The 25735-nt window shown below is 40.8% G+C and overlaps 1 protein-coding gene across 1 annotated transcript; it reads left to right on the top strand.

Annotated features, from left to right (window-relative positions):
* Positions 1-282: 282 nt before the first annotated feature.
* LOC128741305 (probable ATP-dependent RNA helicase CG8611) lies at positions 283-16930 on the top strand. Its single transcript, XM_053837036.1, has 4 exons — positions 283-404; positions 465-2355; positions 15849-16059; positions 16120-16930. The coding sequence occupies exons 1-4, from the start codon at positions 351-353 to the stop codon at positions 16349-16351; spliced, it is 2388 nt and encodes a 795-aa protein (XP_053693011.1). The 5' UTR covers positions 283-350; the 3' UTR covers positions 16352-16930.
* Positions 16931-25735: the final 8805 nt, after the last annotated feature.

The raw sequence follows: 25735 nt of genomic DNA, 5'->3' as shown, positions 1-25735 counted from the left end.
AGTGAAATTCAACATACGGAATTCTCAAGGCGGAATAAAGATTTATAATGCAAAGAAACTATACCAAATTTATGCATGTACAAATGTTTTTACGTTTGGTGACTGTGGGAGAGTGAGAGCAATATTTCTCATACCGCGAGAGCGCGATGAGTGTGTTGGAATTTTTGACGTTTTGTTTTGCGCTACCTCAGCACGTGTATAGTGTGTACGTTTGTTTTGCTTTTACTAGTACAAGTTGGGCTTGGTTCTGGTTGTTCTACCGGTTAATATTCTAATTCTTTAGTTTTGTTAAGTAACGAAAGTGAAATACGTCTTGTTCTGTGTGATTTTGTTTTACTATAGCAGCAAAGATGGATATAATGTTAAGCAATTTTATTACCAACGACGAACGGAAGGAGGAGAAGGTATATAAATCCTATCATAGTTTGTAGAAATTCAATGCAATGTTTAGTTTGTTATTTTAGAAAAAGAAAAAAACTTTCGGTGGAACCGATAGCGGCGGAACTTTTTCTATGGTGTTTAACAAAAGTCAGCCCGTGAAGGCTATTGTCGCCAGAAAACGAGCTGTACCGACACAAGCGTGTACCACGAAAACTGCAAAATCCGCCGAGCCTCCTGTCGTTGAACAGACCAATGTTGCTCAAAAGATCCCTGATCAACCGGCGAAAATAGAGAAAAGCAAATTACACGTGAAGCCAGAGTTAAAAGTAAGACAAAAACCAGAACGGAAAACCCCCCAATCCGAATCGAAATTCTCTCTCAGCGATGAGTTCAAGAAAATCAAAACCAACCGAAAAGCAAATATGTTCGATCGGTTGAAGACGCAAATGCCCAAAGTGGATTTGCCGGAAGTGCATCCCTTGACGGAGAAAGTTTTTAGCGATGTTGCCATAGATTCGCTGGCGATTCATGCGCACCAGAAAAAGAACATAGCCGATTTGCTTGGATTTCGTAACCTAACGGTGGTTCAGAACCTTTCCGTTCCACACATCCTTCAAGGACGAGACGTGCTGATACGGGCGCAGACCGGTTCTGGCAAAACCCTAGCGTACGCAATGCCGCTTGTGGAGAAGTTGCATTCACAAGAGGTGCGAATTACCCGCACCGATGGTATACTGGCGGTTGTGATCGTTCCCACAAGGGAGCTTGCCTTGCAGACTTATGAGCTGTTTATTAAGTTGCTAAAACCATTCACCTGGATCGTATCCGGTTATCTGTGCGGAGGAGAAAAGCGCAAGGCGGAAAAGGCACGACTGCGAGCCGGGTTGAATATTTTGATTGGAACTCCCGGACGTTTCTGTGATCATATTAAAAACACCGAATCAATGAAATTAAATTCGGTGCAATATTTGATTCTGGATGAAGCAGATAGGATGTTGGAGTTGGGTTATGAGAAGGATATAAAGCAGATAGTGGAATCGATTAAAAATTCTGGTGAAGAGAAGGATCAAGCGAACGGCATTCAAACGATCCTTCTTTCTGCTACTTTAACGCGGTCGGTGAAAGAATTAGCTGGATTGACTCTGAGTGATCCGATTTACGTGGATACGAGTGACATTGTGGTGGAGCGGCAGTTTGATAGCATACGGGTGGAAGACTTAGAGGAACGAATAACAATCCCTGCTACGGTACGGCAAAGCTATCTAGTGATTCCTCCAAAGTTAAGATTAGTGACCCTTAGTGGACTGTTAGCGTATGAGTTAAACAGAAAAGTCAGCAAAGCCCTAGTCTTTCTCGCCACTCAAGATCTAGTAGATTATCACTATGACGTTATGGTGGAAGTTTTAACGCAAAAGAAACCAGATTCGGATGATGAAAATGATTCGGAAGATGATGATGTCAGTGAATCTGAATCGGAGCAAGACAAAAATGGAGATGAAGCGGTCCTACTGCCCAATGTTAATTTTTTTAAACTGCATGGAAAAATGACACAAATTGAAAGGAGCTCGGTGTTTCGAGAATTTCGCTCTTCCAAATCAGCAATTTTGCTCTGTACTGACGTCGTTGCACGGGGGATTGATGTCCCCAGCGTTGACTTAGTAATCCAGTATCACGCGCCACAAATACTAGCCGACTATGTTCATCGTGTAGGTCGGACGGCTCGCGCCGGACAAAGCGGTAAGGCTGTGCTGTTCCTGGAACCTTCGGAAGTGGAATTCGCCAAATATTTAGCCGTCAAACAGATAAAACTGTTCGAGGAAAAGGTGGACCCAATATTCAGTCGAATCGGGGAACTGCTGAATGCACCGGCAGCACGGAAACACAAAAACCGGGAACAAGCATCCATCGAGCTGCAGCACCGATACGAGAAGTTGGTAGCCACGGAAAAGGAACTGTACGGTCGGGCTTGTAAAGGTAAGTTACGAATATCGACATGTTCGCTCACAAAACCAACGAGGAAGCTTCCCGTTTTCGGTGGACGTAAAATTTTATCACCAGCTGGTGACCGAACTGCAATAGATCGGTCATCAAACTGATTGAGTTAGGCATTATCACACTCTAATCACATGTAGTTGGCATAATGTACTTCCTGTTGCAAAATTCAATTGCCTTTGCCCATCTAGCTCTCCGCTGGCATGGGTTATTTCGGAACAAAGGGAATCATCGTTATTTGTCCCTAATCATGAGACTGTGCCTGCTTGTGTTTGCTGCAAGTTCCCAATTGGGGCTAACCCAATTGGCTAGGGATAGAATGACCGGGCGCAATTAATTGATATTATTTATCGCAGCCGGTCCTTGCTCGAAGTTGCACGGGACTTGGCAAGGAAAAACGGAATTAGATTTTCAAAACAGACACTATGACTGGCTTGTTGGCTTGTGTGGCATTGTTGCATTAGTGGGTGAGTCGGATTAATACCACTAACTAACGGCTCCCAGTATCAGACCATGGTTCGGAATTCAATTTGCGGAATTTCGGTTAATAAGCTTTACTACTTGCTGTGCTAAATTATGGTCATTTGTGTTTGACTTCCCAGGGGATAGCTAGGCTTACCTTCTGAGAGTCTATCTACGGGGTTCTGTGATAATGTTAAATAAATCAGGGATTGGTAAATTCTATAAACCAACTAAGTAAAATAAAATAAAGCAAAATTAAAAAATGCTTGTTCATAGTTGTCCAATTTGTGATTTATAGTACAGTTTTGATTTATCGCCATCAATAGGAAAGCTATTCTGGTAATCAACGTGTTCTGGGTAATTTCTTTACCTGACCGCGAACAACAAAGTGTGACGCTATTTAGTTGTAATCTCTCTCAAGACAGGTCAATCCGTTGAAGTCGTGTTAAGATTACAAAAAAAAAAACACGTCTCGAATTAGTTGGCTTCATATGGTGCAATTAGCCACATGGTGTTACCAGGTCGTAAAACATCTCGACAAGGGCTCCCGCTGTGTTCTCTCGCTTCGAAACAGGCTAAATCTGGTTAACTTCAGTAGCACACATTTAGCTCTCCCTTCCGGCTAAATTTATCCCATTAACAACAGTACAACTACAACAACAACGTTAGTACCAGCGGGACAGGAACCGATATTGTTACTCAGCATTTAGATGCTTTCTTCTGCTTAGAATCCCACTTTCGATGTTCTGTATAAAACGCAAAAGAAAATCGCCACAGGGCAAACTTCGCACCGGCGTCGATTGTTTTCAAATGTTCACATTTACGGAACACCGGTGAAAGCCCGTTCGCCGCCCGAAGGGCTAAAATTGTGTTCAGTAACCGTACTCAGCAGAACACAATGCCCAAAGCTGAACACGGGAAGCGTCCGGCCGAACCGAACTTTACTAGTAGCTGATCGAATGAAGCTATTCAATAATTCACAATCGGAGCGGCGGAGACAGAATTATTATTTTATTGTTAGATAATAATTTTCCCATTTCTCGCTTTGGCACTTTTGGCGCAGTGGGTGGCCCCTTGGCTAGCTTTCCGTAGTACGTAACGTAACGCCAGCAATAGACTCGACTGCCATTTGTGCGATTCACCCCCTCGGAAGAAGCGGGAAGCGATACAACGGTAGCACCACTTCAATGAGCTCGGATTTTATTGTTGTTTCTGGTGAATTTAATTACTGTTAAAAACACACATAATCTACACAGAAGTGTTCCCTGCTGATTATTACTCAGCTGATGGGGTGGATTCGATGGTGGCAATCGACGTTGAGTCAAATCCGGATTTTCCTTACGAAAAGTTCAATGCGGTATATCGGTTATTCCGCCTGTGTCAGGTCAGCTTTTACCTTTCGATTCAATCAATGGCAAACCGTTATTGAAGCATCCGAAAAAGACGTGTCCTTCCCTTGGGCTCATCTGAATATGCATAGAACGCTCCCTCGCAGGGAAGCGGTTAGTGCGAAACGTGCAAGGGAACGTAGACGCGCAGCAGCGAGGCGCATATCTCTTCCAATTAGGGGAGGAAATAAAATTAAGAGTATAATGCATAAAACCAATTGTAACACAAGAGCAATAAAATAGCAGACAAGCGAAAGTTGTACATACACCACCACGTCACCACCTCAGTACGGGGAATGAAATTTTCGGGTTAGTTTTTGTACGCGTATAACCGTATCCTTGCCGTTCTTAATAGTGTGCAATTCGATACGATATGAAATGGGAATGAGGATGCTCTTCTGAAAAGGATGGTATATTAATAGCATTTGTAGTTGACATATTATTGACCGTTGGTGAGAAAACAATGCAGTTCAAGTACCAAGAAGTAAAACATTGACAACGATTGCGCAAAATATTTTTCGTATTTAATTCCGACGGTAATGTTGAAAGTGGATCTAATTCTGCTCGGCATAAAAATCTACCTGGCGTTATATCTGCCGATTCTTATGTAAAATAAGTATAATTTGGGCATAAATTCTTGATTTTCCTGTGAAGCTATACGAGACAGCAAGAAAGAAATGTAGTACCGTGTCACGCTTTAGCACCGCGCAGCGCCTATCACGCCTTTCGAGGAAATTTCTTAATACTCTACTACAACTCATAACTCATAAGTTTATGATCTCGAACGTTCTGTAAATATAAATAGCAATATCCAAAAAAGCTAAGGCTTGAACGTTTTTTCTAAGACTTGACTTCACAGCCGGCTATTAGAGTACAGGACAGTTACGGGGTCAATGCAACAATCCTACTAACTCTATCTAGCAGCACCGCCTAGACGAGATTCGAACATACGACGGCTGACTTGTTAGACCACCATCGTACCTCGCAACCAACTAAGCCAGCAATATCCATGTTTACTCATTTAACGGTTCCTTTCTAGGAGTTTAAAAAAGAAATTAAAATCAAAAGCACATGGATTGTCCGTCATTCATTCGCTGCCGCTTAGTCACTGAACTAACGATGTGATGTTAAACAAAAAGCTATTTTCTGCTGAACACTCGTGGATTTCAAAATTGTCAGCATGTAATATTATTCATGCAGATATAAGTCATAGCTCAATCGCAGAATTTGATGCAAATATATTCATTTTTATAATATTTCTAGGTGCAATCACCACATTCTGAACGGTTATTTCATTCTGAAATAAAACCATAAAAAATAATTCTACAAATAATAATTACAACTTTTTCTTTGCCATCAAGCGGTAACATTATAACATATTTAAGAAATGATAATGGTCATAGATAATGAAATTGAATATATGTAAAATATTTTTTTGTAATCATTGTTTATGTTCCTATTTTTGGACAGTTCCAATTTGCAGTAAAAAGTATTTTTTACCAACTTTTTGCTGTGAATATAATTAAGCAGAGTTGTTTCTTTGCATTTTTTGCTTTTTTCGACCAAAATTTACATTTGATGTACGAACGTATTTGTCCTTTGACTAGTACCTTTTATTTTGTACCAAGCAAATAGATGTGTCGAGCCGGGGTGGCTCTTGCCGCATCAAGAATTTTTCTCCATTGTACTCGACCAGGACCTACTCGTCGCCAATTCGTTGCGCGTCTCGACACACGCAAGCCGGCTTCAATCTGGTCAAGCCATCTAGCACGTTGGGCCCCTCTATTTCCGGTGTCGGTGAGGTTCTTGAAGAGAACGGATTTCGCAAGGTGTACGATGGGAACCTCTCCAACTAGTGCCTGTAGCTCGTGGTTCATACGCCTTCGCCACTCTCTGCTTTCTATTTGTACTCCGCCAAAAATAGTTCAAATACGGTTAGTGCACGTATGTCTTCCGTAAGCAAAGTTACTGCCTCAGTTACTGTTACTGTCCGTAGAGGCCTACCGGCTTAGTTAGCGTTTTGTACATCGTCATTTTGTATATTGCTCACTGAACGGGATGGACGTGAATGTTCAAAAATGCAACGTCATCATTTTGCAGAAATAGACGCATAATCTTGTTTGATTATAAAATGGAAACTGTCAGTATTACCCGAGTCAATTCTGTTAAAGATTTGGGCATTCTCTTGGACAGCAAATTATGTTTTGCTCAGCATGTTGCAGTTACTACTGCTAAGGCTTACGCTATGCTGGGCTTCATTAAAAGGAATACGCAGCAGTTCGACGATATCTATTTCCTGAAGTCGCTCTACTGTGCGATCGTACGCAGCATTCTGGAATATGGTTTGCTTGTATGGGCACCCTACCATGTTGTCCATATCAACCAGATTGAACAAATCCAGCGTCACTTCATTTGATATGCTCTGCGAATGCTATGATATGGACCCTGAAATGATCCAATTCGTCTGCCTTCGTATGAACACCTATGTGCTCTTGTACGCCTACCTACTTCGACCAACAGGAGAACTATGTTGCAACGCTTGTTTATATACGATCTTCTGGAAAGTAATATTGATAGCCCGGAGCTGCTAGGCCAAGTTCGTTTCAACGTACCATCTAGGCATACCCGACGAGCGGATTTCTTTCGACTGCCGTTACATCGTACTCTCTTCGCCCGAAGTAATCCAATTGACGTGTGTTCTCGTGAATTTAATATTGTGCCTGACTGTTATGATTTCAATGCAACCAGAAGTACCTTTAAACTTAGAATAAATCTATATTAAGAACTGTCTGTGCGACATAGTCGAAGACCAGTAAATAAATAAATAAATAGGGCGGTTCGTAAATTGGGCGTTCGCTAGTTGGGCGGAAATGTCAAAATTCTCTGTCAAAATGAATCATTTGGGGGGTCTAGAAATGCGATTCAAAATCATATTTATTGTTGCTCATGGGATAATCCACTGGATTCAACGTTACGGATTACGTCTAACTTTTTAGCTAGAGGTAATGTGATATTTGCGTTTTGTCACTGTTCTTCCTGACGATACAGCCATTGTTTGGTTAAAAACAAACTAGTCATATCAATAGTCGATTATTAAGCATCATACTGGAATGCATAGACAGCAACCCGAAATGTTTACTTACTCCAATTTTAAACTTAACCAGGTTTTCAATATGTATTCCGAGTCACGAAAGTTCAAAATCAGAGACAAAAATAATTTGCGTACCCCTCAGGAAACTGTCAGTCAGCCCAATTAACGAACACGACTCGATAATCGTGGCCCAATTAACGAATTCTGGCTGTATTTGATTTTCGACGTTTTGATTTGTAACCCTATCCTCCTAGCGTCCGTTTTTAGTCTGGCGTAGATTACCTCCGCCGTCGCAAGGTTTCTAGTAATGACGTCGAGGTCGTCTGCGAAGGCTAGAAGGAGTTGGCTACTCCTGCTGAAGATCGTTCCTCTCGTTTCGATGCCCGATATAGAATAACATACAGGACAGTTCATCCCCTTTCCGCAACACTCCTGATATTGCGCTTCGAATTCTCTTGCTATTGGGGGTAGATTGAAGATTTTCTAGGTGCTTGAGCAAAATCAATTCGCGACGTTGCTTTTCGGGTGACGCCATTTTTTTCATTTTTTCAAAAACTGACAGCGATAAAAATCAGTGTAAACAATACACCCTAAACTACTTCCAGGCAAATTTTCAAGAGAAAATACTCAATGGACAATTTTCTACAGCGTTTTTTCTGTGATGCAATTTAATGAGGGACACTCTTTAAAAGAGTTACCTGGCAAATTTATTGTGGTAGGTTACGGTTACGGTTTTTTGTCAAACCGCAATAAACCTGTTAGTTTTATAGTGTTACCGTTTTATAATACCTTGATAAAACAGAAATTGAAATTTGCTTCCGAAGTGAAACGCTTGATTGTTGTTGGCATCATATTCCAATTTACCACACCTCTGACGAACATTAAGCTTGCGTAGCCTGCCGTGTTGTTCAGTGGAATGATAAAGTTCTGCAAACGACGATTTTGAAACGGAGTCAATCTTTGGAAAAGCGCTGCAGGGTGGCAACTGGATACGAAAAACTAAATTCCCTGATTTTGCCAGGTTTTTCCTGGTGTTTAATAAAATTCTAGGTTTCATATTGCGATATAATTTTAACTGAAAAAGTGTTTCGATCATTGATATTTGAATTGTTTATCAATCTACGAGGTATTGAGAAAAATTTCCTCACCTACTCTATTTCCCTAGGCGAATTCTTCAATCACTTTCTCTTATTCTGCTGACCAGCAAATTACACTCCTCCCGTAAGTTCCTAATCTGTTCTTTTTCCCGCGCAAGTTTATTCACAAACTCAGGCGCAAGCGGAGTTTTAGTGCTCATTGCGGCTAGCTCTCGAACTCGCCGTGGTGATTTTCTGCCAACCACGCGGAAATGTTCATATGTTTAAATTTCGTTCTTCGAGCCACAAGCCATGCAAAAAAGCAGTTTAATTGAACTAATTTTTAATTTCGCTTTACCACTGGTGGCTGTTCTACTTTCTGACCAACGCGGCTTATTTCACTTTGCATGGATTGATCGGGGTTTACTCTTCCGGGTCCAATATAGAGTCAGTATGGCAAGTTTATGTACTGCCGTGAGTCAGTGGAATTTCTCGAACATTTTTCTCTAAAACCGAATTTCACTGCGGTACCACTGGCATTTACTTCGATGTTCTGCAAATTGTGTCACAAAATGTCCGTCCTGAAACTTCAATGACATTCGATTCGACTTGACTAATGCCAAACGAAACGCGCAAAGTGAGTGCAAACTAAATTTGTTATATCACTTCATTTGCCTCGCAGAATAAGGCCCTTTTCAAAACACTGAGCTAATTATCGATAACCCAATCTATCGCTTGTGTGCCGTACTTCTTCATCTATTTCTAAGTGTTCTCGATTACTCAATGATTCGATCATTGGGGTTTGTTTGAAAAATTCCCTGATTATTCCAGGTTTTTTCAGGTAATTTCAAATTCCCTGACAATTCCAGGTTTTCCAGGTAGTTGCCACCCTGCGCTGGTGAAGTCTGCGTTTTGACCAGTTTCCATAAGAAGACACAGGACCGGTATGCATATAAGTTATTCAACGGACATCCTATTAGGTTATGTTGGAGATGACTGACTCTTGCGTAACGGTTTAGTCCGTTGACGAAACGAACACAGCTGTTGAGCGCAACTCGCAATCTGTTCATAGAGTTGACTGTAGGATTTACATGCGTCCCACCCCAAGTCAGCTTGAAACACGAACCCAAAATTCACGGCGCTATCTACCCATTCAATGTTGTGTCCTTTCATGTTAACAGCAGGCAACGACTCGATGCGAATAGCGTTACGACGGCGACCTGTGACGAAAATAGTCTTACTTTTCGATTGATTCACGTGTAGCTCATTCCTATCAGACCAATCAGCTACCCCAGCAAGATCTTCATTCACCATTCTAATAAGCTCATCAGCACACGGACCAAAACGTCTAACATACAGTTGAACATCGTCGGCATAGATTTGTATTGAGCACCATTTTAGCACTGTTGTGAGATCGTTGATATAGCAACTGAATAACATGGGCCCGATTACCGATCCTTGTGGTACGCCAGAGGTTATTACGTCAACCTCAGAGCATAGTCCACCGCTATATACTGTTTGAGTTCTTCTGGAGAGCTACCATTCCACGAGGCTTAGTGCACTGGAAGAAAAGTTAAACTTCGTCTCAAGCTTCGAACATAACTTGCGATGCAGGATTGTATTGAACGCTTTGGAAAAGTCCAGGAGAAGCAATACAGCAGACTCTTTTTTGTCGGTTGCAGCAACTAAATCATCATAAACGCGTAGCGTTGCTGTTTTTATACTGTGGCCATTTCGGAAACCAGCTTGCCAATCGGATAATAGATGGTTCTCAGTTATGTAAACTGACATTTGTTGCTTCAACAGTTTTTCGAATGCTTTTGATATTGAGCACAAAATACTGATAGGTCTGAGATTTGCAAGCGTGTTCAAATGCGGTTTTTTACGGAGTGGAATGATTTTAGCTTGCTTCCAACACGTTGGAAAGGTGAAAGATTCTATTAAGGTATTGAAAATGTAGGTAATATGTTGGAGAACTAACGGAAAGGCGATCTTAATGAAACTTATCGGCAGTCCATCGATGCCGATTGCATTTGATCTCATGTCACATGCTGCGTTTACCACTTCCCAGTCTTGTACTTGGCAGAACGAGAAGCTGTACGGAGATGCAAGAGCAGAATGTCTGTGTCCATCCTGGGGTACACTATTCGAGTAACTTTCAAGAAACACCCAGTTTATCTCGTTAGGGTCTAATTCACAGTCAGCTGACATTTGTTCCTTTCCAGCACCAAGGTTATTAATCCGTTTCCAGAGAGTACTTGCAGGAATCCTTTCGTCTAAGTAGTGGCTGAGGTAGCGTTCTTTTGAGGCTCTGACCAATGCGTTTGCCCGATTCCTCAGTACTTTATAACGCTGTCTCGCTTGAGTTTTAGACTCCAACGGAGCATTCAACCAATCTTTGTAAGCTAAATCTCGTTCCAGCATTGACTTCTTGACATCATAATTGAGCCACAGGTTGGTGCGCTGATGACCACCGCTTGTCCGGAAAGGTATACACTGGTCGTGGATTCGTCTAAGTTGACTATTAAAAAATTCCATTAACTCATCGGGTTCGTTAACAGAGTACCAATAGGCCCAATGAACGGAATGAGTGGCATTTTCCAACTCTAAAGCGTCAAAGTTAACATAGTCGCGGTAAGTTTCGATCCTTTGTATAGGTGAAGTATCGAAATCTAATAAACCGAAAATCAGATCATTTTGTTAAAACGACCAATGATTTTATCCACCTATTATATCAACAAGCACGATAAAATTTAATCCGCATATGCTTCAAACCAACGGTGATTGCTCAAAATTTAATAAATATTCTATAATATATTTTATTATGGCTGGTATAAACCAAATCGATCAGGATGATCTGACAATAAAACTTTAACTTTTCTGCTGACGGCTGTATTTTGAAGGTAACAAAGCTGATTTAGCTTTTTACCAGAGCGAAAAGCGTAAAGCTTTATTACTGGTTTTATTACTGATTTTAGCATAGCGTGATACGATTACTTGAGCTTATAACCTGGTTCTTAAAAAGGTTATAAAAACCTTCTGAAGAGTGAGTTACTTGCTTAGAAGACAGTTTTATAGCGGTCATCAGGAAGTTCTGGTGGAGCTCATAGTTTTATTAGCGGTTTTATGAAATTGATCATGAAAACCACTGGAGGAACGTATGTAATAAAACTTAGAATTATTATTTGGGTTGTTTTGTAAACAATTTTATTTTCCTTCTATAGCAAACTATAAAAGTGTATTTTGACTCTTGGTATTGCGTAATCTCGTAATACAACCAGAGGTAATGATTAATACCACAATAAAACCTTGATAAAATTTAACTAAAACCAAGTGCTTTTAGAATTGTTACTTGGGAATATCTCCTAGTTTTAGATCAGTGAAGGACACTTTACGTCTTTCGGTAAATGACACAATTATTGTTTTCGATGTATATGTTCAATCCCTCGCGTTTACACCATGATAATGTGAAGTTTAAGGGGGTGTAGTACATTTTCAATTTATGAAAACCAAATTTTTTTTAACGATTATTTCGAAAGATTAATACTTTGACCATATGTGTTTGAAGCCGTTTGGATGAATTCCAAAAATTGACAAAGTTACAGCTATTTGTACCGCGCATGTCTGAAACGATTACACAACGAATAAAAACTTCCAACACCGTTTTTCTCGAAACCAGGTTTTGAAAGTAGGTACCATAAATATCTCAAGAACGGCTCAAGCAATTCTCATGTTTCATTTTTTTGTTTCAAAGCCAGTAAAATTATCTAGTTTTTGACCCATCCTTTTTTCAATATTGCAATTTTTGTGTTTTTTGGAAATGTTTAAAGTCAATTTTTTCGACTAAAAACATTATTTTTATGTTTCAATATCCGCCATTTTGTGCGTTCGAATTTTAAAAAAGGATGGGTCAAACACGAGATAATTTAGTATACTTTCATGTCGTTTTGGAATTTTCTAATTCTGATAAGCCCCACAGCGCCAATCCATGGTACCGCAATTCATGTTTTTTTAATAGTCATCTTCAAGGAGCCGCAGGGGAAAGGGGAAGAGGTTACCATATAATAACAAAATTGTAAATATTAGTATTAATTGCAATCTTTTAAATGCAAAAAAAACCGATTCGATTCACCTTTCGCGTTATTGAGAAAAAAAAATATTTGAAATAACGCAAAAAATATGGTGTAAAAGGTACTACCTATGCCCCTTTAATGCACTTTGCATTCTGTCAGAGATGACAGTATCGCATTTACCGTGGTCGTCGTTTTGTATTGGGAAAAGGCAAACGATGAACTAAATGTAAAAAATTTGAAAGCGATGGTTAAACACGGCTGGGGTGGAGGTGGAGTGGTGGTAAGCGGGTGGATTACGGCTAAAGGTGTTAGCAATTTAGTCTTCATCGATGGCATAATAAATCAAAATGTCTTTAGACATTTTAAAGCAAAATTTGAAGCCAAGTGCCAACAAAATGGGATTTAGTCAGAGGTTCAAATTTTACCGAGGCTATCAGCCAAAGCACAAAGCACTTAAGAAACCCATACGGTTACTTTACAACTGCTTAAAACTTATTGATACTCTCCCACAATATCTCCAGACATCAATCCCATTGAAAACCTTTTGGAATATTTCTACAAAAAAGTTAGAAACCATCAAATTTCTAACAAATTTCCACCGAATACATGAAAAAACTGGTAGACAGCATTCCAAAACTACTAAAGGCAGTTGAAATAAGCAAAGGATACCATACTAAATGCTAATCTTTGAAATTAAGCCACATCTGCGAAGTCAAAACTGTTAATTCGAAGCCCGTACGGATATGGATTTGAGTGGATTTTTTCATACGCTGATTTATAATATTTTTTTTAGATAAATAGAAACCATTTTTCCAAAACCAGATATCATACCTTAAAATTAACATCTGACACTATGATTTTACTTGAATAACATGTCCCTAAAACTTCTGTTAAACTTTTAATCGTAGAAAAACGAAATCTGCATGTGCCGTACGAATTCGAGTTTGAGTCACTGTACGTTCATTTAGTTACTATTGAGGTACTACCATTGTATGTAGCACCGTAACTACAAAAGATACAGCAACACTTCATTCAACAAAATTGAAGATTGCACTCAATTTCGGCTTGTAATTCCTTGAATTATTCCCACAACTCATCGAGTTTTTCGAGACGGTGCGCAAGTAGCTGGATGACGAGGGGATTTCTGAAAGGGGGTAATTGGGCGGTCATTAACAAGGGGGAGGCTTAAAAATGTAACAAAGATTTTGCCTCGCCTTATAGGGATTGCCAAAAAGGAGACAGATTACAAGTATACACATTCAAATGAAGGAAAAGGATTTTATTGCTTTTCGTTACAATAATAGATGTACAAGTGGCTGAGAGACAATAAACGTTTTCATCGTTTCGATTCACTTTGTTTGCGAAGAAAAAAATCAAAATTAAAAACAAATATCTCCTAAAAATTAGTGAGGAGATCAAATATATAGTATCCCCCCGCTAATCCGACATCCAATAATCCGACGACTCAATAGTCCGGATCTCGCTAATCCGGAAAATTCCGAATTAAAAAGTATTGTACTTGACTTCTTTCAATCGAACACTACCTTCGTTTGGCGTCTCCGTTAAAGTCAGAATGGCACTCTTTCTAACTAAATGGAAATGGTACATGGTGCTGCTTCTAACTACGTTAACTTTTGCCATGGCTATAACATTTTCATTGCTATTCTCAATAGACTGATTTCAAAGTATTTTGTTGACGAAATTGAGCATTACTGAGTATAAAACATAATTATTGCGTACTTACGACAAATATTTTCAAAAATTTCCGGAGTTATTTACGTATGGATGTAAACAAAACCTCATTTCAAACTCACACTGACGTCAGTTTGACTGTCGGATTATCGAGTCAAAATTCGCTAATCCGGGTATAAATTTGTCGGATTAGCGGGGCGGTACTGTACTTATAAATTTAAAAATTGCAATTGTTTCCCAAAATAGAACCAAATTGCAGTTGAGCTCGAATGCAGTTTTTGATTTCTATTACAAATAGAAAGTAATATTAAGGAAGTAAAGGGTCAAACAGAATGCGTATGATACGATTAAGCACTCTAAATTCACGGCCTGGCTATCGTGTAAAAGAAGGCTGAATTAATCAAAAGGTACAATAATTCCTTCGGTGCCATTTCCCACGAAACAGAACGCTCAGCATGTCCAGCGGAAATATAATTTAGTTTCACATGCATTTCGTTAGTGTAAAAGTAGATCCACTCAACGAGAGAGAATACATTGTTTCACAGAAACAGCAAATCCTCGGAAATCCCCCATACAATCACAGCCCGCCCGGTCGGCTAGAAGCCATTCACAGTCATTAACCATCCATTAAGGAAGTTTTTGCTGGGAGCTCGCTCTGTTTCCTCCGGATCGTAGTTGAAAACCCCCGTTTTCTCACCCATTTGATATATGACCTCTTTAGTTCGTTTCCCCCAGTACGTACGACTCGAAATCCCACAAACAATCACGACTGAGTGTAATGTGCGGTACACGCAAGGAGAGAAAAAATCCTATTCGATCCCGGTAAGAATTCAATTACCACTTGAAAAGGCCACTTCGCCGCCAGCCGACCACTGCACTACTGTTGCGGATGCCGGTGATGACGCGGCCGACGATTTATCGATTCCTCGCGAACCGCAAGTCGTCAAACGCACAGATTTCCGAAGAGACTCCCGTCCCGGGTCTTCGATGGTGCCAAAGTGGAAAATATTTCCCTTCATTAAATGTAACTTCCATTAATTATCGTTTCCTACGTGCACTCAGAGCCGAAGTCAAGAAGAGTTTCTAGATCGGGAACCGCGCGCACCGTACCGCTGGCTCTAGCCACCGAACACAATTACTATTTCAAATCCCATTAGGCACCCGGTGGTTTAGGGTGGTTCCTAGTTTTTACCAAAACGGTATTTTTCTAATCGCAAACAAAATAAATTTCCACTGTTGAACAGAAAGGCTGTTCATAAACTTTCAATCTCCATAGAATCAAACATAAATTTAACAGTTCAAGGTTAGAAGTTATTCGTTACTCTAATCCAGCACACCCTATCGAACTGAGTCTGAAGAAGTGTGCTGCTCACACAACAATTTCCTATTCAAATTTGCGTCAATTGAAAATGTTTGATTAATCTTTTTCCCCTTTTTCCGCTGCTTCTCGGTGCTATGCGATCCGTCGTCGCAGTCGTCCAAATGACATAATAATTGCTAGTCATCGTCTATGTTCGAGGTGGTCCCGGCTTCCCTGCTGGTACTCTCGAGAGCATCTTGTTTTCAGGTACTCAACGAATTCAATTGAATACGAAAATGAAACCCGGGATTACGGGGCTTTTGACTCGAGAGTGATGGGAGTTTAATATCTTGTTTTTTTTTCTTCTGTGCTCTTCCTGTACTTTTCTAACAGCATTCGTTTCCTGGGTGCGATACTATTCAAACTTTCCGAAACAGTTGCGGCGAATCTTTGCCATCAAAGCAGTCAACATGGGTCACTACGCTAAGTGCCTTGGACTTCGGGATCCACCGAAGCAACTGGTGCGGCAGCAGTCTGTTTCTCATGAGGAGAAGGGTTCAGAGAAAAATGCTCGAAACTTTGCTGGTAAAGGACTTCGAAAGGGGTAAGAAGTTTTATCACACATTTAATCATTTTGAATACGAATAATGACAATTGTTTTTAGACCTACTAGCAATAACCGCTCAAAACCAAAATCGACAAAGCGTTCTCCGACTGCGGGGACTAGCATATCGAAGGCTGCTAGTGGACCAAGCAAACGCCGTCACGGATTTGACAACGATCAGCGCCAGCACAACAAGGATCTGGCCGGCTACGCTCAAGCTTCACGGATGGTAAACATGTCTGAATTCGACAGCGGACTAACGCAGCCTGCAAGAAAGAAAGCCCGAAAATAGGTTGCCGACACCCCCGCAAGACCGCAAGATCGTTTCCGATCGAAACGTGCACCGTTTTGTACATATAGAACAAAAAGCAGCACTCTTCGTGCAAATATTTGTTTTTTTTTTCTCTTCTTTTCTTTTCTTTACCTTCAATCGTACGGGGTAATGATTCGCATTACAGAAATAAATTAAGACAAACAACCCGAGATTGAATCGGGTACAGAAAATGTGATTGTTATTAACCGAGTGGCGCCACTCGAAACCGCTGCTGCCGCCGCCGCTACCATAAGCACAAGAAAGGAGATAAATTTTGCGGGTCAATCCGAGAGCTAACAAACTAATAAACCATCATCATCATCATCATCATCCTCATCTTCATCATCGGCTCTGTGGTGGGTGCCGGAGATGAGCAAAAAAGTTACCGGGGATCATACTGGAAAGCGGTAAATCGCTTACGCAAAACCGCAACGCACCGACAAGTGAACAAAGTTACAACAACAGTAGCCAGCCGGTGCCTCTACTCTACCGTCTGTGGTGGGGCTTGAATTCCACGGGTTGGGGACCACGGGGGAATGGAACCTGTGGGAGCCTTGTTTTTGTGCTAGGTGAATATTTTCCTGTTCCAGTTTGAGTTTGAATATAGAAATACAATAAAAATCACACATACCAAAACATGGAATTTTAAATATTGATCAATTCTTGCAATTATTGCTGATTATCCATGAGATGTTTACCATGGAGCTCCCAGTTATTCTCGAGATTTGACACTGGTCTAACAAGCTGCTCGTCATATGCTGTTAGAGTCAGTAGCAATGTAGCGATAGTCTCGCCATTGTGCTGCACTATAGCTTTACTGCAGTGGCAGACTGGCCCACCGGCCAACTGGGCAAATGCCCGGTGGGCCCCAGTAAAAATTTCGTTGTTAAACAAAATGAGATTTTCCAAAATTTTTATTTCAGTTAAACTCTTTCTACGACTCACAAATGTTCAATTGCTGGGGGCCCATGATTTATGGATTCAACCGATTTGATGATTGAAAATTCAGCTTCAAATGGGACTGTTGGGGCCCCGAACTTTGAACCAAAATTTCTCTTTCAATTAAACTTGTTCTACGACTCACGAATGTTCAATTGCTGGGGCCCCATAATTCATGAAATCATTTAAGTTGAGCTGTTGGGGTCCAAGCTCCGAAAATATTACCAGCTTCAATTCTGAGTACCTTTAAAAGTAGAAGTAGAAGTATTTGACTACTTATAAATATTGAACTGTCGGCGTAAGCTCCATACTCAGTTTACTTCAGTGGCGACGGTCCGTTATCGATCCTGCGCCGAATGAATTATGGTCCTCCAGTACTCAATCCTACCTTTCTTCAAACCCCTCGAATACCAGCTGAACGTGCATCATCCTCGATAGCGCACATCTATCAGTGCGATGTCTACTCCGAAGTCTACAACCTCTTCTTGATTCTCTGCTTAAAATAATTTTGGCTACTCTTTCGTCGGGCATTCTAGACACGTGACCAGTCCAGCGCAGACTGCCACACTGTACTATCTTCATTATAACAGCATATTTGCATTCTTAATATAGCTCGTGCTTCATGGGTCTGCGCTACACTCCTTTTTGGATTTTGCCAAATTTTACGCTAGAACCCCAAGCATTCGTCGATTAGCTTCTTTTAGCGTCCATGATTCATGTCAGTAAAGGGCCACCGAGAGCATTAGTGTTCTCTAGAGCGTCAGTTTTATTCAGCTACAAAATGTAATGCATGCGTAAAGGCCAATTCGCAGTTGCAATTAATCGTTTTATTTTGTGACTTACATCGTTGTCACATGTCACGAACATACCAAAATATATTCAGTTCCTCTTCGACACCAACACTATTTGGATTTCCACGCCGTGTACTTCGTTTTGGCGGTGTTAATGGTAAGTCCCAATTTCTCAATAAATGACCAAAAGGCTTCTTTCACTGTTCTACGTTTGATTTCGGTGATATCGACGTCATCCGCAAAATCAAAAAGCACGTGAGGTCTCATCTGCTATTCTGACTTCTAATTTTTATTCATCCAGCGGCACACGAATCAATGTAATTAGTTCTGTGGGAAAACCATGTCCTAGCGTTAACTGTCACAGCTCATTTCGTTTGACTGAATCGTATGCCGCCTTGAAATCCATAAACATATGATGAGTCTGCAAGTTGTACTCCCGGAACTCGTCAGTTACTAAACGCAGGGTAAATATCTGATCCATCGTGAAGCGACCCTCATGAAAACCAGCTTGATACTCGCCGACGAAGAACTCAGCTAACGGACTCAGTCTAAAACACAGGATAGGGACCTTATAGCACCTTATAGGCAAAATTGAGCAACGTAATGCCTCGATAGTTTTTACTTTCAAGTCGATGTCCGTTTTTAAAATTATGGGAAATGAGGCCAATCAATCACTCCTTCGATATTTATTTTCCTCCCATATTCTGTTCCTGACAATGAGGTGGCGAATTGTTTCGTACAGCCGCTCGCTGCCCGCTTTTAGAAGTTCAGCCAGGATACCATCCTTTACAGCAACCTTACCGTTTTTCAGCTCACTGATTGCTCTTTTGACCTCCTTCTGTGTTGGTATCTCCACAGTTTGGCCGTCGCTCAAAATTCTTATCCTGTACCTGTTGATCTTCGTGTTTACTTCTCTATTCAACAGCGTCTGGAAATACTCTTCCACCTGGCTGCTACCGTCGTTTTGTCAGTAAGCACTATCAATGCACATCACAGGTATGGCAAAATTCTTGCACCTGACCATTTTGTAGAAACTCCGTGTGTCGTTGCTAACGAACCTCTACTCTGGACTGGCGAGCACGTGCTCTTCGTACTGGCGTTTTTAGACGGTGGGCTCTTTTTTCCGCAGCTCTACCAGATTCGCGCAGAGTCTCAGGCATTCCTCATATTGGAATCGTGTGAAGAAATTTTACGGAGGATTCGGACAGAATACCCTGCTTATAGAAGCAGGATTCTTATAGGAGAATCCAAGAGTTTAATCCCAGGGATAGTTATAACTCGTCACGGGAATCGCCTGCACTATGAACTGTTCTGTTCTGACGTGTAGACGCAGTAAGCTACTCATATATATTGAACTATTGACATCCTATCATTCATCACGCAAATCAAATCAAATATTCACGCTGCGGCAGATCCTCTAAAAAGTCCATGAATACATAATTCAACGCACAATTATTTCATTGATTTCAAGGTTGCGTATGATACCATCGACTGTAAAATCATGGCCATTCTAACCTCGCAGGGGACTTTATCAACGTGATGGTCCCTCATGTGGGCTGTTCAACATGCCGTTGCAGGATGTTATGAAAGGAGCAACACACAGGCACAATCTTCAGCAAATCTAGTTAGCTCGTCTGCTTTCCCAATGATATGGATATTGTCGATAGAACAGCATCTGTGGTGGTGGCTGAACAGACTAAAACTCAAAGTAGCGAAGCTTGGGTTGAAGAAAAATGCGTCCAAACTAAAGTACCGTGAACCACTAATATGACGCACACGCTAAAAGCTGGTAACTCGGTCCTAATAACGACTGAGTTTGTTTTGTTTCGAGCATCGAGCCGCTATGCTGCCCGTTCTCCCGATACTCGACACTCGACAGTGCCTGAGTTGAGTCGAGTTGCACGACATGACTTATAAAATAGAGCACATATTCATTCGATTTACTGTTCTTGTAACGCTGATGTCTTTTGAGCAGATGTCGTTTTTTGTGTTAATTTACTATCATGAGAATATCGCAAACTGGCGTCCCTAATCTCAAAGGCCCGAGTTTTACAGCCTAAGAAACACGAAAAAAGAGTTTACGGAGTGTTACGTGTTACGGTACGCTTCTAGCACGAAACAAAAGTGGAAGTATAGATAATGTAATTAGTATAAATAATGGAAGTATAAATAATGTAACGTTCAGCTGTTTAGATTTCGGTAAAATTTTACCGAATTCGGTGCTTTTTTTTAAGTGTGTAGTTGCCCACCATCCGAAGGACAAAAACTTAAAAAAATATTTGTAAAGGCCTTATTAATTTTGCTGAACAAATCCACGCACCACTTCTTTCTTATAAGAAACCCAGGTAACCACTAAGCATTAGTATAAGCTGTAAATCAATCGTTTATTAGCATCCCTGGCGTTTTATACTGCAGGTTGCTGTTTATCAGCCTTTTGACTGCATAACTGTTGTAAATTGGCATCCACAATTCTATTTAAATTCTTCTTGTCGGTAACTAGCTGCAAATAAGCAATGTCAGCACTCTAAGAGGGCTAGCAGTAAACTAGCCGCATACTTTGCCAAAATAGCATTTAAGTAGCATTTAAGGCAACTTATATGCTTATTGGTTTGCTTTTAAATTGCATTGGACATGTTTATTGGTTACCTGGGAAGCTTCAACGATGATTGCACTAGTGTCTGTGAATGTACTTTGCGAAAATGATGTGAACCATGTGTGTTTGTGTGCGTATAGGCGAGTGTGAAAACGGCGAACGCTTTTAGCGAATTTGTTTACTCAATCCGGGTTGGAACTGGATGAATTTTATCTGTCAGATAGGAGCAAATGACCACAAAAAATTCATCCGGTTCCAACCTGGATTGGATAAACAAATTCGCTATTTGTTTATTTATGGTCACGTCATTGACGGTTCAGCGTTCAGATCGCAGAGATACAAATTGGATAAAAACGAACTTTTCAACGCTATCGTGAAGGCTAATCCTCAAAGCAGCAAGCAAAAATCCCAGGATGAAGATAAGTTTACTTCTGTGAAGCTCTCCGAAATGCAAACAAAAGCAACTCTGCAAAAAAGCAAACAGAAGGATGTAGCTATTCCAGTGACTGATACACATCGGGAATCTGCCAAGGTACCGCAGAACACGGGAAAAGCTGATTGTGATGATCAACTGAAACCACCAACTAAACGACCAGAATATGTTTAGAAAAAACTGAAAACGGAAATCGCGAACATCAATTCTCATATTGCAAATACCTGCAGTATTCTAAATGACTGAATTTCATTTCATTAGTTTGTTAAGCTAAGCTTAGGAAAATGGAAGATTCTATATTGCTAACAGATGAAAGAAAAATGAAATTGAGCAGAACAGAAGGAGGTGGAACTGAGAACCAAAGAGCTGGGCCAAGAGCGCCAACAGCGATTCCGGGATGAGAAGAAACAATCTATGTAAAACATTCTAGCTCATATTCCCGAAGCTAAGGATCATTTGACACCCTACAGCTCGGCCGGGCGATCGCCAGTGGAAGAACGCCAGCCCGATCTGCTTAAAGCTATCGTGGATATAGCAATGTATAGCAGGATCAGCAGCTGAGGAGAAGCGCCAGGACGAGCAATACCGAAGTGTTAAAACCCTCTCGGAACGAACTGAAGCTATGAAGCACTTATTGCGGGTTGCCCAATAAAATCAAGCTCAAGGTCAACCTATCCTTGACCGTGGTGAAGCTGTCCGGTACAGTTGACTAACGTTCGTTGCTATTCGTTCAAGAAATCCCAGGAGCTACTGTTTTACCTGACTCACTGCGAATATGCGTATTATTGAAATAAAACGTAACCATACGTTTTATTCGTTTATAACGCATATGCAGGCAATATCGATAACAAACGATTTTTTATAAGTTGTGCTTTTGTTATAGCATTTAATTTGTAAAAAGTTGCATAAATAACAATTCAGTTTCACAATACAATTATTGCGTACTACTCGCACTTGAAATATAACGTTTAAGTACGTTATTTTTAGTGATCAAAATTAACGATATTTTCGATACAAAGGCGATATTTTTCGAAACCTTTCGAACCAACACGATCCCGCGAACACAACGCATATTCGCAGTGAGTCAGGTAACACAGTAGCACGTTTGGTACTCCCACATGACTATCATGGATCACATTTGGACGGACAGCTCAAAACCAAGGATCCGGAACTTGAAGCGAGAAATTTCCAATATGCGAGTGAAACGTTGGCGGACATATGGAATGATCGATGGGTATCTGTTTCGAACAGTCGAGCAGACGAGAGTGTTTCTAATCTATCGAGGAAATTATAGCCAGCCAAGACTTATTAGGTTTGCATTCGCTTAACAACTATCGTTGAAGTTACAAGCAATAAAACTGTTATCCTTGATTTTAAAAATAGTTATTTTCGAACACCGTTTCCCAGTTTATGTGGATAATAACCGGCGTCGATCTGAAAGGTGCAACGCAGGAACAATCCCGAAGAAACTGTAAGATTACTGTGTTGAAACCCCTTGCCTTGGTGTAACCATGCAGCGAACTCTTGTTAAAGATGGCGCACGTTTTCAAACATCTGTAAAATATAATATTCATCAAGACAACGCCACTTCCTATATCGATATACGATCAGTCTCCGGCTACCAGAAAACTTTCGTATCTTTGGGAAATGTTTGCAAGAAATCTCGGAATCCCCGGTGTCATGCGTCGATCATTTCACAAGTTCAACCTTTGGAGATAGTCGATGAATTCGAAGAAGAAATACTGCGCTCGCCATTAGAACAAGACAGAATTTTGGCTGAACAAAAGCTGGAAACTCTGAAAATTCAGACAGATCTGGAACTGAAAAAGGAGCAGAAAACTACCGAATACCTGAAAAGAAAGCGAGAACATGCGTTGCATGCGTAGCTCTAATGAATGTGTACAGGAATGGGTGAACCAAACAAGATTTTTTGAGTGGTGAATGACCCTTTGGGTTAAAACCACTCTAAAAAAAGAAAAGATTTTTTAATAATGAAGAACCTGAACCAGCAACTGTAGCTGTTAGACCTGATCCCGTACCTATACCTATTACTAACGCACATGAACGACGCACGACGCACCTAACGCTCGTAAACGACGTTTTATCTCAAGCTTTCAAAGCTTCACAAAGTCATCAAATCAAAGATTTACCGCAATTTTCCGGGAATATTATGGATTGGCCCATTTTCGAAAATGAATTCAGAACATCTTCCGCCGATAGTAAGCTTACTGATAGAGATAACAACCCAAGTAGCAATTTGAGTTTTATAGCACTCTTGTCATGGCATTTAAGACCAAAATTGGTCTTGAAAACTGCCATAAAGGAACAATAAAACTCACGTTGTTGCTTGGGATCCGAAGACTGAATATTGCCTTACAAGGAAAAACTCGCAGAACTGTAGAATCATTACTTTCTGCACCTGTAAATGTTGACATGATAATGCTGAAATCTAATTTTGGGCGTACTGAGTGGGTGGTTGCTCACAGATCAGAACTCTTGCAATCTTGAACCTGTGAGGGACGGCAACATTGAATCCTTCCGCTCGTTCTTCAACATTGTGATTTATGATTGGAGCAGTAGCTTTGAAAAATATAAAGGCTGAAATGTACTTGATGAACCCTTAAATCATTTCACATCTATCTGATAAATTATAGCCGTCTTCAGCAAACAAATATAGATAGGGCACAAGGCTATGCTGTAGAGAGAGGAAAATATCGTCGATTTTGAAGCATTTTCTCGTTGGTTGGAAGAAGAAATGGAAAACCAGTTGGCAAGTATGAGTCCTATAATATTCGGCTGAAAAGATCGCAAAGAGCATCAACTAGGATCTTTTCCAAAATCAAAACCTATTTTCAATATCCATACTAAGGCTGATGACCACAAAGAAATATGTGTTGTTCTGTTGAGTGCCGAAGGACTACGTAAGACAGCAAATACTTGGTTCCTACCACGTTTCAGTCTCGTTAATGCTAATAAATTGCGTTTGGTAATGGATGCTAAAGCTAAGTCACATGGATTTTCGCTAAACGATCTGCTCCTGAAGGGCCCCGACTGTGCTCCACCGTTAATTGATGTCCTGACGAGAAGAAGGCAGAAAAAAGTGGCATTCATCGCAAACATAAAGAAAATATTCATCAGATACGTATCAGACAACAGGATCAAGATTCTCGGCTGTTTTTCTGGAGAGCAATGAACCGCACTGATCCACCAGATGTTTATGTATAACAGCCGCGTCATCCCTATCAATTGCACAGTTCATGAAGAATCTCAACGCTAAAAAATTACAAGATTCCTGGTGCGCAACGAGCAATAGAAAAGCAATATTATGTGGACGATTATTTGGATTCAACTAACACCGAAGATGAAGCAATTGAACTGATTCGATGAGTTATAGGCACACATGAGCGCGACGGTTTCAAACTGGATTTTCCGAAACTAGAAGAAAACTTCTGTTCCGGTATCGATGTTCCGACTAAGCGCCAATTGCTACAGTTTATGATGAGCATTTTCGATCCACGTTGTATACTCAGTCCTGTGATCGTTCATTAAAAATATTGTTTCAAGATTTGCAGCGCTGATAAACTGGCTGGGATCAAAAACATCCTGACGGGCTGATTTCAAGATGGACCGAATGGCTTGAACAAACTTTAGCGCTGTGTGAAATTCGAGTTTCTAGATTTTACTTCTCTGGGCTTAAGACGTTTAGCAACATAGAACTTCATGCTTTTTCCGATGCAAGTAACAAAGCATATGCTACCGTGATCTATATGGTGCCTCGATCTCCGGAAAAGAAAACAAAACAGGAGGTTGGTCTAATATTGAGTCCACTACCGTGACTCGCATAATAGTCCCATTTATATAGGAAACTCCATAGAAAATGGGACTGTTATGCGATTCACGGCAGTATACTAGGGTTGGTATTACTCAAATATTCCACCAAAGCAGAGCCTCTCGGCTTGATATCCGAGGAGTTTGAAATAAATCCTACAAAGAATGACTGCAGGTAGATAACCAATTAACGTCAATACTTTTGCCGCTCAACAACCCTCATTGCAATTTTCCTTATTAGCAACTTAGCAAAAATTAATCCTCGTGACTCCCAATTCAGAGAAATTCCCATTGCTCATTCAATTGGTATAATACATTGTAAAAGGACACCATCGGCCGCACTGACCGATACTGTGGGAAACGGTCGTTCGTCATCGCGCCGCGCCGGCATGCAGTGCGGTCATCATCATCGTCCTCGTGAGCAGCCCATTAGGTCGCAATTGCCATCAAGCGAGCTTTCAGCGGCTACTCGCGGCTGACCCATTATGGGCAGTATAATACATTCATCTGTAACTGCTGATCATGCCGCCAACCGGCACGGCGGCGGTGGTTGAACGTTTCGAATCTACCCCGGACCAAAACGGGCGACGGTAGTTGAGAGGTCCCATTAGCCACTTCATTTCTCTCTTGTACGAATAATGGGAGCCTGAGCTGTGGGGGATGGAACTACGAACGAAAAAAAAATATGATAAAAATATGAACGCAGACAATTAACCGGTTGCTATAGCAGCCAAGTGATCCGATTCGGCAGACAAATTTAACTCTGCTCGGCTGCCTCC

Source organism: Sabethes cyaneus, chromosome 1 (genome assembly GCF_943734655.1).
Source record: "Sabethes cyaneus chromosome 1, idSabCyanKW18_F2, whole genome shotgun sequence".
Taxonomy (NCBI): Eukaryota; Metazoa; Arthropoda; class Insecta; order Diptera; family Culicidae; genus Sabethes; species Sabethes cyaneus.
This window is presented reverse-complemented; position numbering and strand designations above follow the sequence as displayed.